This window comes from Vombatus ursinus, unplaced genomic scaffold (assembly GCF_900497805.2).
Source record: "Vombatus ursinus unplaced genomic scaffold, bare-nosed wombat genome assembly UNPS02014789.1, whole genome shotgun sequence".
In the NCBI taxonomy this organism is placed as follows: domain Eukaryota; kingdom Metazoa; phylum Chordata; class Mammalia; order Diprotodontia; family Vombatidae; genus Vombatus; species Vombatus ursinus.
In genome coordinates this window covers 25,296,855-25,310,078 of record NW_020954567.1, presented here as the reverse complement: position 1 = coordinate 25,310,078, position 13,224 = coordinate 25,296,855, and the positions used below count along the sequence as shown (strand labels likewise).

The 13,224-nt window shown below is 35.7% G+C and overlaps 1 protein-coding gene across 6 annotated transcripts in view; it reads right to left on the bottom strand.

The window, feature by feature from the left end:
- SWT1 (SWT1, RNA endoribonuclease homolog) overlaps nucleotides 1-13,224 on the bottom strand; it is a 136,535-nt gene that overhangs the window by 76,765 nt on the left and 46,546 nt on the right. For all 6 annotated transcript variants that reach the window (XR_003569647.1, XM_027868561.1, XM_027868560.1 and 3 more), the window contains exons 13-14: nucleotides 7,421-7,559; nucleotides 3,287-3,432 (exon numbers count right to left, since the gene is read on the bottom strand). Coding sequence is in view for 5 of the 6 variants with exons in the window: in XM_027868561.1 (XP_027724362.1) it covers nucleotides 3,287-3,432; nucleotides 7,421-7,559 (285 nt within the window). In the remaining variant the exon portion in view is untranslated. The remainder of the gene's footprint in view (nucleotides 1-3,286; nucleotides 3,433-7,420; nucleotides 7,560-13,224) is intronic.

Below are 13,224 nucleotides of genomic sequence, written 5' to 3'. Positions count from 1 at the left end.
ACAACATAACTATAGTTTTACACTGCATTTTCACAGCATAAGATTTAAGTCTTACTACTGACCCTGTTAAACTAATCAATATTATTTTCATAAAAATCATTAGTAATTAATTTTTCCACTTTATAGTCTCAAATCAAAAGTTTGTGTCATGTCCCATTATTCGAAGAGATCTGTGATTTCAATGATGTGGACATTATTGACAGTGGTGCAGACGGCAACTCATCCATGACTGCCTCTTGTGTGACTCTTAACAATATTTCCCAGTAAGTTCACCACAGGGGGATCCTTCCAGTGTTCTGGGAGCCATATTTGTTTTTTCTTGACATTCTGTGGATACAAAGACTCTTCAACAGTAATCATCTGTTCTCACCACATGATTAGCCCATCTTTTCTGATCACATATTTCTTTGATGACATTCTTCACTTCAGTTCTTCATAATTTCTTATTTTTTATTTATTTATTTACATATTTTTTATTTATTTATTTTATTTATTTTTATTTATATATTTTATTTATTTACTGCTGTCTCCTTACCCACAAGTACAACTTCCCTCTGGGTGATGATCAGTCTTTATTTTTTGGAGACTATAGTGTCCCATGACTCATAGACATGTAATACCACCAGCAACATACTGGTATTAACCAGACTGGCTTTTGTTAGTGGGAGGCATTTAAGGCCAGTAAATGAGCTTTGCAATTTCTCAAAAGCAATCCATCCCTTCCTCCTCCTCCTGTTTAATTATAGGCCCAAACTATTATCCATTTTCAGTGTCTATCTAAGGCATAATAGGTGACTGCTAAAAGTTTTCTATCTAACTGCACTTTACAATCTGTACAATAAGTATTCTTCACCTGGTTGATTTTTCACATATGGATGATAAAGCCAAATTTTTTTGAATGGCAAGGGATCCCATTCAGAAGGCTCTACAATATTACAGGCTTGATGCAATAAATACAATATAATCTGCAAACAGTAGGACCTAGAGGACGCACAATTTGGACTAAAAGCTAAATCTCCTCTATGGCAGAAGTGAATATCTTCAGCAAGCATACAGCTGTTTTATGAGATTATCTCCACTACTCTATATTTCAAGGCTTCTTACATAATTTTAATGTACTTTGTACCAATGTACCAAAGACACTTTGTTGGAAGACACTCTTTAAAGCGGTGGTTGTCAAAGGTTTTTTGAAGAGTCACCATACAATAAGCAAGGCAAGAGCTAATAGTCTCCACATATTTTAGCTGATTGTTTAGGTAAAGATGTGTTTTCTGTTGTATAAGGTAATATTGTTCGTAATCTTCCAACACCCTTCCACGTAAGATTTTATGTATACTGGAAACTGGGATTGCCCTTGGATTCAAAAGGTTGGTGCTTAGAAAGTACACTGAATGTTTTATAGATAACACACTTTTTAGTCTCTTTTGGTCTCTTCATTATTGCAAATAATTTACATTTGTTGAACTTCTTCTGTAGAGAATTATTGTAATTAGTGTCTATCATTTCGTCTGTCATATATCATCTTTCACCACCAACAACTCATTTTAGTTAGCTTAAGTTGAAGTATTAATTGCACAACATATCTTTTTCACATTTTTATTCTTTCTTTTTGCTTTGTACAAAATGCTGATTTTTACTCTAAAAAGTTCATAGTCTGATGTCAAACAACAAGTTGTTCCTGTCCTATTTCCTGCCAATTCCATTTTTTGCGATGTTACTCAGTGCTACCATATTCAGTGACTGCCAATTCTTTTCCTGGAGAAAGTATTCATAAAGTATAGGCATGAGGCTTCTCTGAAGTCTACAAGTTTTGGTCTCTTTCATTATGTATCCTTGATTCCTATTTTCCAACCTATTTTTTGCCATCCTCACCCATTCTCACACCTTTGTATCACCAAGTATTATAGCATATAATGATCAAATTCTTTGCAGATTTTATCTATCTTTTCATCTTCCAAAACAAACATTAGTAAATAGTTACATTTATAACCCTTAATGATAGGGACTATCTATCTCTTTTTCATCTCCGTATCCCTAGTGCCTCGCATATAGAAAGCACTTAGCACATTTGTTTAATTATTTCAGTGACCCATTAAGGACATGCTAATGACCAAAAAGCAGCATGATGTACTGGTTAGAGAGAAAGTCTTGGATCCAGTAAGACATGGATTCAAGTTTAGCTTTGAACACATATTGACTGTGTGATCCTGTATCACTTAATTTCTCAGTGTTCTAGGCAACTCTTGAAGCCTACAACGTGAAAAGAATGTACCTATCTGCACTGATATAAAAATATTCTTCATTCAGGGGCTCCCTACACTTATGAAATCATAGATCTAGTGCCTGTTCTTATCTCTACATATAATGACCACTATGACACTGATGTGAATGGAAATGAAGTAATCTAAAAACAATCCACAAACAAAAATCAAACAATAACCTCTTATAGTCTTGGTTCTGCTCTTCACTAGCAAGAGGTTACGGAAGTCTTATTTTCCAAAAATACATTTCACACCAGCATGATCTCAGAGACCAATTAAAAATTTTTTAAAAAGCAAAACAAAACACTTGTTTTCTAACCATTACAGAATATACTACATTTCCTCCAAGAATATAAAAATGATATCTTGGTTAATATTTTCCTCCTTTACCAACTATGATAACGTTTATGATCATCACCGCCTCCTTCAGCACAGAAAGTAAAAATAAGAGATTTTAACTGGCCATGAGAATCAAGGAGAAAAACTAGTCAAGTTGAGGCATAATTACGAGAGAAAAAAAAAAACCAACATAGAAAGAAGGCAATGTCACTTTGCACTTGCTGTGACTCACTTAACAGATGTGATACACTGAGCTACCTCTAGCTTGTATATACTTGAAATGCATAAAATTTCTTACAGTTTTTTGGATTTGGGATCAGAAAGGCAGGGATTTAAATTCTAATTTGAGAATTAAACTGATAATAGGCTTTTTACATAAAAGAAACAATAAAATGATAAATAATCAGAGCTGTCTTCTCGCCAAAAGTGAATTAAAGCATATTCCTAACAAATATTGTGAACTCTTCTTTCCTGAAGGGATAAAATGTATAATACAACTTAAACCTAGAATTGCTTGCCTATTCACTCTTTAATTCACCTAATATTTCCTGGCTACTGTCAGGGTGACAGAACAAGTTAGAATAAGAATAAATATTTCATTTATTATTTATCAATTATAGCAATTGGAAAGGTTTTAAGCATTTATTGGCACCAGTGTTTTAGAAAGCATTCCAAAAGCATCTTACCTCTGAGAGTGTTTGAAGTAGTTGATTCACCTGAGCAAAGGCCTGTGGCAGAATCCCATCGTAGTTTGACCTTGTACTAAAAGCATGTAACAAATGTTTGGAATCCTGAAGCAGAAATTTAGTTGTTGCCAAGTCCACTGTCTTAGCTGATGTCAAGAAATTTTAAAAAACAAAGTTGTTATCAGAGATCATATATATTATAAATCTATAATACAGAGATACTCCGGAAGCTAATTAGTATTAATTATTTTTTGAAAACAGATACATGTAAACTAAATCTGTACTAGATTCCAACTTTGTCCAGCTAGTGTCAAAAAGTAAATCAGTGAGCAAAGAATCACCAAAGTTAGTTGCTTTGGAGGTATGTTTATATCATTGGGTCATCCTGAAAATAAAGACCCTACCATCCATGCAAGCTATCATCCTCTATCTCTCCACTCTTAGGCAAATTTCTGGAAAAAAATTTGTCTTTTTAAGTGTCTCCACCTAGGCTGTATCCTGAGCCCCCTTCTCTTTAGCTCTATACTTTCTCATTTAGTGATCTCCTCACCTCCCATAGGTTCAATGATCTCTACAAAGATCAATATAAATATCTACAGTCAGTCGCTCTCTCTCACTTTAGTCACATATTACCATCTACCTTATGGACAATGTAAACAGGGTTTCCCAAATGAAGTTTAAATTCAACACTTTCAAAATGGGACTAATTATCTTTTTCCCAAAACTCTACCCTTCTTTGAACTTTCCTATTACTGTTTAAAGGCACCGCCATCCTCTTAGTCACCCAGGCCAATAACCTGATATCACACTCAATTCCTCACTCTCACCTCTCATATCTAATCTGTTGCTGAATCCTGTCATTTCTACCTTCACAAAATCTTTTGTATATGTCCCCTTTCTCTCCACTCCCAAAACCACCACTTTATTTTGGGCTCTCATCGCCTCTCACCTGCACTACTTCAATAGCCTTCAATCTAATCTCCCTCCTCTCCTTAGCATTTAAAGCTCTTCAAACCTAGGCCTTTCCTACCTTTGCAATCTTCTCTTGTCCACACATTCTGTGATCCAATTATACTGGCCTACTTACTGTTCCTCAAACAATACCTCAGTTTCTACGTCTGTGCTTTTGTACTAGCTATCTCTTATGCCTAGAATGCTCTATCCACTCACATCCATCTCTTAAGTTTCCTTGTCTTCTTCACAACTCAGTTCCGGTATGCAGGGAGGGCCAAAAAAATTGAAGTGAATTTTCCAAATCACTGTGATGTGGCAGAATACGCACATTGTATTTATATCTATTCACTTAACAAGGTACGTTTAAGTTCTCCACTCCCATCCCCAGTGGAACATACTAAGCCCTTTGAAGAAAGGTAGTGTTTTTAAAACCCAACACATTGCTTTGCATATCGTAGGTGGTTAATAAATGTCTGTTGGATTCACTTTGGCTAGGGTAAATGTGCATTCCCAAATCTTAGCCTATACAATAATTTATTAGCTGCCTATCATGTGCAAAGAGAGTATTTGTGTTAGGTGCGAGGGGGGGGGTGAGGGGAGTGGTTACAAATCTCTTCTGCCTTCATGAAATTCACAGTATAAAAAGGTGATAAAACATATATACGGATTAACTACAATTCAAAAATTATAAAAGAAAATAAACTCTATATAAGGTCTATGATAGAGAAAGAACTTGGAATAAGATCATCACTTTTTGGAACAAGGAATGAAGGCTTCATGAATAAAGTAGTATTTGTGCTGGCTTTAAAAGGTAGAATTTTAATAAGCTGAGATGGGGAGATGGAGGGGGCAGTATTAAGTGAAGAGAAAGATATTCCAGGCATCAGAAACAGCACAACAGAGGTAAAGTAGTATAAGCTGTACATAGGTGGAAGTATACAATTTACTTTGGATATAGCATTGATTAGATGGGGGGAAGAGAAGGCTAGAAAGATAGGGTGTTTCCAAATTGTATAAGGTCCTGGCTACCAGGCTGAGAAGCATAACCTTTAATCAAAAAGAAAAAGGCAACCATTAAAGGACTTTGAGCAGAGGAGTGATGTGATCAGATCTGTCCAGATTAAAATATTAATATGGCAGAAGCATGAAGAATGAAATGGAGTTGAAAGACTGGAGTTGGGAAGACTAAGTAGGATACTAATAGGATAGTCCAGGTAAATGGTAATCGGTCCCATAATAGACTGTTAACAGTGGAAATGGGGGCAGCTAGGTGGTGCAGTGGATAGAGTACCGGCCCTGGATTCAAAAGGACCTGAGTTCAAATCTGACCTCAGACACATAACACTTACTAGCGGTGTGACCCTGGGCAAGTCACTTAACCCCACTGCCTAGCCAAAAAAAAAAAAAAAAACAAACCAGTGGAAGTGGAAAGAGGGGAGATGTAAGAGAAAATATCGCAGCAGTGGAGTTGACAAGATTTAATAATTAAGTAGATATAGTAGGTAGCCACCTACTATATGCAAAGCAATGTGTTGGGTTTTAAAAACACTACCTTTCTTCAAAGGGCTTAGTATGTTCCACTGGGGATGGGAGTGGAGAACTTAAACGTACCTTGTTAAGTGAATAGATATAAATACAATGTGCGTATTCTGCCACATCACAGTGATTTGGAAAATTCACTTCAATTTTTTTAAGTAGATTATTTATTCATGAAAGATTAAAAGTGAAGAAAATCAAAGTTAACACTGAAATCTAAAATACGGATGACTCAGTAAATGGTAGTGACAACAAAAATAAGAAAGTTACAAAGAAAAGAAGATCTTGATGGAAAGATAATATCTTCAGCTTTAGACATAAGGAGTTTAAAGCGTCAGTGGGACATCTAGGTAGAGATTTCCCACAGGCCATTGGAGATGTGTACCAAAAGCTTAAGGGCTACATGTACATATTTGGAAGCCATCTCCATCAAAGGTGACAGTTGAAATAATGGGAATAAATAATATTACCCAGGAAGACAGTATAAAGCAAGAGAAAAAAGAGGACCAAGGATAAAAGATCTACTCATCTGTCAATCCCTTGGAAAAGAACTGCAATTGGCTCAGATTCTTAAAAATCTAGCCACTGCTCTGATTTTCACAATCTAGCCAATAGCTCATACATGTCAGCATCAGGAAAAGCTGAGGGGACAATTTTAGCCTGTCTAAGATGCGATCCTTCTGACTCAGTTTCCCATTATGTTCCTTTGAAAAGGCATGTTACCCACCTGGCTATTCCTGAGTTTGGCTATGAGGTAGATTTGATACTGCATGGTTGAAAAACTGAATTATCTGAATCCAAACAGAGCCAAGGATGTTTTATCCTGTCATTTGGGCCCTGCAGTCTTTTCTTTCAGATTTGTGTCTTCCAGACTACAGGCCATTCACTTACAGTTGATAGCAAACAGCAGGTACTAGCCAATGTCCCCTCATTGTTCCTTAGATGCAGCCTGTGCTCAGTTCAAGTCAACCTCCTCTTTGGGAACCCCTCGAGTCAGGGACAGCTCTATGCCTCTAGCCAGCAGGAAAAGCAGTTTCAGAAGCCAAGACCTTCGCCCCTTATCCCAAAAGAATTTGGGTCTCATTTGTTTGAGGGGGAAATGAGGGGTTGGGATCTAGACCCCAGAAAGGAAAAAGCCTGGACTTTCCCACAAGGCCAGATCTCTGGCATTTGCCTGACACTATAATCCTATCAACTGGCCTTTCATTATCTCCTACCCCGAATCTGTCTCCTTATATACCCTGGCTATTTCCCACCCTTGACACCATCTAGATTCCATTCTCCTTTGTTCAGGTCACAGGCGTTCTGTTCACCCCAACTTACTGGCCACTCCCATTCAGCTCTTCCTTAGACCCCTCCTCCAGTAACTCCAAACTACTTGGCCACTCCTAGATCCCTCAGTCTTTCTGTATATAAGGTCCATCCTGTCACCATTAAGATGTTCAGATTCTTAAAATCTAGCCACTGCTCAGATTTTTACAACCTAGCCAATAGCTCATAGACACTCAGATTCCTTAAGAATCTGGCTGATATGACGGATCTTTAATAAACCCTGTCTCTGGCTGGAAAAAAAAAAGAAATGCAATTTAAATCAAACATTTTAAGAAAACACCAATGTAGCATAGAAAAATGAAAGATTCCTACCTTTACAATGATTTTCATATAGGCTCTCAATTGTCATAAGCAAGTTTTTCTCCACAACTAATCCAAAAACAGCTAACCAGTGTTTTTTAAAACACTGTAATAAATGTGCAAGTGTCCATGGGGGCTTTAAGTACACCATCTGTAGTGTTAAAAAAAAAAAGTCAACACATATTCAGAGAATGTTTAATCTTCACTCCAAGTGCCACCACCTCAAGGAGGCCTTTCCTAGTTTCCTACCCCTACCCCTAACCATGAGCTAATGTTTTCCTCTCTACAGCTACCTTCAATCTATTCTATATGTATCTTTAGGAGATTTATGAATTTGTTATTTCAGTCATTAAAATGTAGGCTCCTTAAGGACAGGGAATGTCTTTGCTTTTTCTTTGTATCACCAATATCTAACACAGTGCCTGGCACATAATAAATGCTTCATATATTGCTTATTGAATGACTATTAAACTTCAATATTTTAAAAGTTTTTGTTACTATGAATAGTCTATTTTATCATCATTTTAGTTGCCATAGTACTAATCTACATCTCATCTGATTAACTTTGTGAAAACAACTTTCAAAATTTCATAATCACTGAAAAAAACTAGTCTTCATAGACTAAGGTTATTGAATGCCTACCAGTTAACATGCATGGCAAATATGTCATGAATCCATGGTAAATGGATGCTTTCCTTCAATATTTTATGTTTCTAAATCATCAGAAAGCAAAGGCATTCCCTATGTCTATTGTTTGACAACTGGCTCTCCAAAATCCATCTTTAGAAACCTCTCTCCTGCTGGGTTTGACACTCAACAATCTATCATATGGCAAACTAACCACCACAATGGTGAAAATTAGCAAAATCATCACTTAAACAAACTTACAATAATGGCAAAAAATTAAATATTTCTTATTATCATTATTAATAAGAGTGGCAGAAAAGAGCAGAGGGTGCTAAGAATCATAGTTTTTACAAAGTACATAAACATTAATAAAACTTTGTACTCTAAATGCAAAATCTATATCCAATGACCAAAGAATTATCATATTCTTTAGAACAGTCAATATTGAAATTCTCATGACAAATGAAATGAAAAAACAAAATACGTTGTTGTTAACTGAAGAAAATCTCAGAGGTTCATTTTGAAGAGACAAACAAAGGAGTTGGTATAGTCGGTTTCATCATGAGCTCAAATACAATAGGAAACATAATTTCATGTGACACTTTGTCATCTTGTCTTTTAACTCTCTTAAGTATAAGCACCAAGGCCAACACAAAAATAAATGAAGCTTAAGTGCCAGTATCTGTTACAATAGATAAAGTAGAAAACAAATCAACACAAACTCTGAAATTCTTTGACTTCAATGTAAAGTTAGGCATAATGAAGGATGGAATTTTGGAAAAATATGACATGAAAGAAACCTAAGGCTTATAGTCTATTTGGAAGCTTTAGGTCTATATATCATTAATATTTTCTTTAAAAAGGAAATCAGAAGTTAACAGATATGACAAGCAGTAAACAATCTGAAAAATGATATATTTTCACAGATAGAAAATAAGTTGATTTTATAAATCATATCAGAATCAAGCTGTGTATAATCATCAACTAGATAGATTAAAGGTCAAAAGTAACACCAAATCAAATGAAAGGATAAAGACCCTGCAGAGAAATAACAGCTTCAAAGAAACCTATTGAAACAGATCACTGAAACAGCTTAGTGGCCCTGTGGGTAACAGTGCTGGACTCAAGAGTCAGAAGAACTGAATGTGGATCCTGCCTCAAATACTTACTGTGTGACCCAGGGCAAATGATTTAACTTCTCTCAGTCTGTTTCTTTATTTGTAAAATGAGGATAATAAAAGCACCTACTTCACAGGGTTGTTGCAATAATATGTGTTAACATCCTTAACCCATTATATACATGCTATTATATTTTTAAAAATGGAAATGGAAAAAGGTAAAGATACTGACCTTGAGAACAATTATTCCCTGCAAAAGCTTAAGTGATATAAAATAGTTGTCACAATGACGAAATAAAAAGGACTTAGAAATTACCTTAGCCAGAAAACATTCAATAATATCCTTACCAAACAGAGAGACATATTGGGCAAGGATAATCACAGTCTGACAAAATTTCAGAGCTGGAAAGGATTTCAATGGCCATCTAGTCCAACAACCTGTACCTTCAAAAGTAATCCATTCTATAACATTCCTGAGTAGTCATCTAGTCGCTGCTTAAAAGTCTCCAGAGAGAGAAAACTCAGAAGAATATTTCAGAACACTTGTCTCCACAGTAAGAACTGACCCCAGGAAGAATGTGATAAACAAATCAAGGGATGGGGATGATGGGTTCCATTTCAACTCGTCTGAAATAGTTAACCATGGGTAATGTCTCCAATACAACCACATCTACCATTATCTTCCTACAGTCCACCATTCCAACTCTTCCTTTTGCTATAATAACTTTCAACTTTGACCTTCTAAGTCATACTCACTTTTCAGGTAAGTAATAACCGAACAGCTATCCAGACATGCACAGAATGCAGTAATGAAGATGCCATTAGAGAAATCCTACCTCTCCCAACATACCCACCCCTGCCCCTAACCACCTCAAGGTTCTGGCAGGTCCCCTCTGTGCTACCCTCAAGGGCAGGCTCTGAAAGCCTCTCATTCCTTTCCCTTACCATCTACAAATCCCCTAACCCTACCCCATTCTTCAGAGTACCACAGCATGAATGGGCATCAATCTGCATTGCAGATCTCATTACATAATCTTTCCCATAAAACCCATTCATCTTTCCAACTTCTCTATTTCCACTAGGGGCGACACTATCCTTTCAGTCACATCTGTTCACTACCTCAGTGTCATCTTCAACTCCTCGCTTTCCCTCAACCCACATATCCAATTTGTTGCCAAATCTTGTGATTTCTACCTCCATCTCTCACACAGCCATCACCTTAGTTCAGGCCTTCATCATCTGTCACCTGAGCTATTCAAACATCCTCCTAATTGGTCTTCCTATTTCAAATCTCTTCCTACTCCAATCCATCGAAGTTGCCCTTTAAGTACAGGTCTGACCATATCGCTCTCCTACTTCAGTTATAAGCTCCAGTAGCTAATATTGACTCTAGGATCAAATACCATTTCATCTTTATCTCATCCTTTTTTAATATCTATTTTTGCTTAAATTTTATAATGTACATGATTATTAATATATAACACTCTATACATAACTTATAAATGAGTAAATATATACGTATTAGAGACAAGTGATTAACAAAGTCTGGAGACCAATGGTTTATAATTCAGATTCATTTACATAACAATACACAGAAGGATGAAGAAGATTATCAACAGTTTTGTCTCACTCTGAACAGTAAGTGACAAGAACCAGAAGTCAAAATGAGTCAGAAAAAGCTTAGTCTGAGACCCAACGCTTATAAGAATTGAAGGCTTGTTTTACAACATAACTCAAGGACAATGAAATACTAAAAGAATAGAAAATACCACATATTACTACCTCCAAAAAGGTATATAAACAAATATAAGTAACTACCAACCCATATACCTACTTTCTCAAGATGAACATAAGTATCAAAGGTAGCCTGGATAAAAATATAAGGAAGTAAACTTTTGCAAGTCTTTTTTTTTTTTTTTTTCTTTGTAACTGATCACACATTTAGACACACAACTGACAGAAAGGTACAGAGACTTTAAAATTCTGCTGTGTTTGTTGATTAATGCCCCCCCCCAAAAAAAAGCCCAGAATAAATTAGCTTTAAAGACTGTCTGCCAAAAAAGTTTCTTGTGAATTATCTTAGATCCAATAATTTAATTCAATCTAATAAACTTTTATTAAGCTCTTACAGTATGCAAAGCACTGTGCTAGGCAGTAGGAATACAAAGACAAAAATATAAGTCCTTGCCCTCAAGAAGTTTACAAGTCAATACAGAGACACACAAGTCTGTACAAATAATCAACAAGTAATTTCAAGAGCAGAGAGGACTACCAATGTGGAAAGATTAGGAGCTGTCTAAAAGCTGATTCCTAAACTATGCTTTGAAGGAAGCTCAGGATTCAGTGGAGGAGAACTAAGAAAGGAGTGTATTTTAGATGCTGAAGAACTACACACAAAAGAATTGAAAGGCAGGGGCTGAAATGTTGAGGATGAGGAACAGTTAGCAGACCAAGTCTGACTAGGAGAGAAAGTAGATAAAGGGGTCTAACATGAAATAAAACTGAAAAGATAAATGGAAGTTATATTATAGAGTATGGTCTGTCCTACAAAGGATTTTGTGTTTTACCTAGAGGTAACAGGGACCTATTGAAAATTTTAAAGAAGAAGAGTGCCTTCATCAATTCAAATTTCAGAAATATCAATTTGGTATTAGAGAGAAGTGATGCAGGAAAAATAATTAGAAAGTTATTACAAGAGTCCAGTGATAAAGTGATGAGGACTTCAACTAAGTTACCAGCTACGTGAATAGAGAGAAGAGGGCAGACGTGACGGATGCTGTGAAAGTGGAATCTGTAAGACTTGGCAACTGATTAGATATCAGAAGTAAGAGGGAAAAGCCAAGGTTACAAAACTTGGAAGGACAGTGGTAGTCTCAATGTAAATAATGGAAGTTTGGAGGCCACAGAGTTTTAGAAGAAAATATAGTAAGTTCTGTTCTGATTATGTTAAACTGAGTATCTACTGGACATCCAGGTGGAAAATTCTTAACAACCTTGGTTATGTGGAACAAGAGTTCGTGAAAAAGGTCAGGGATAGATACACAGATCTGGGAGTCATCTACATAGGGATGATAGCTCAATGCATGAGATGACCCCGTGATAGAATGTAGAGAGAGAAGACAGACCAGGACACAGAGTTAAGAGATGTCCACAAGATCATTTAAAATTCCTTGGTAAATACATTCAGAGTTAGTTCTCTTCAACAGCTTCTGATTAGTAATACCAAACAAGATACATAAAAGGGAGACATACGGTTGTCAAAGGTATGACATAACTTTGTGCAGGGTCCAAATGATTTGGTCACAACTTTCTAGTTGTGAATCCTAAAACATAATAATTTTTAAATACTAAAAAGAGGATAGAGTCAAAGGCCAACAGAAATATGTATAGTGAGCACAAGCAAACTGAAATAACATAAGGGATAACATAGTATAAACATGATCAGGAAAGGGAGTCAGTCATGCAGCAAGAATGAGAAATAACAAATAGATAGATCAAGTGCTGCATTGGTATCCATAATACATAAAAAGATCACCTAGAGGAAAGTCTCCATCATATTGAATAGATCCACTCTGGAGGATCTATGAAAGATTAAATAGCTAGATTAAAAATAAAAATTAAAATTAAAATTAAAACACAGATTAAAAATGCATAAGCTGAGAAGTACACAGCTTGTGATCTGCAGTAATGGCAGATACCTATTTTCATGAAATTACAGATCCAAGGAAGCTTGTACTTGTGATAAATTAAAACTACTTTTCTATAAAGCCACACACTGAATAATGCTTATTGGTCCTATGGCATGGCATCACAAGTAGAGCTTTCTATATGATTATAGGTCAAACTTTTTTCCTATAATTTGGCATGTAGAAAAGTTGAATATAAGCTATAATTGGCATTATTTTTCAGTACATACCTAAATATTTTCTTTTTCTTTTTAAAAGATATTGTATTTTTAAAGTACAGTCAATATTTGGAGACAACTTATGTATGGAGTTGCTATAAACGCTAGCTACATTTTAAATGTTATATATTCTTGGTCAAAAATAAATCAAAGTAATTAGTTTTGAG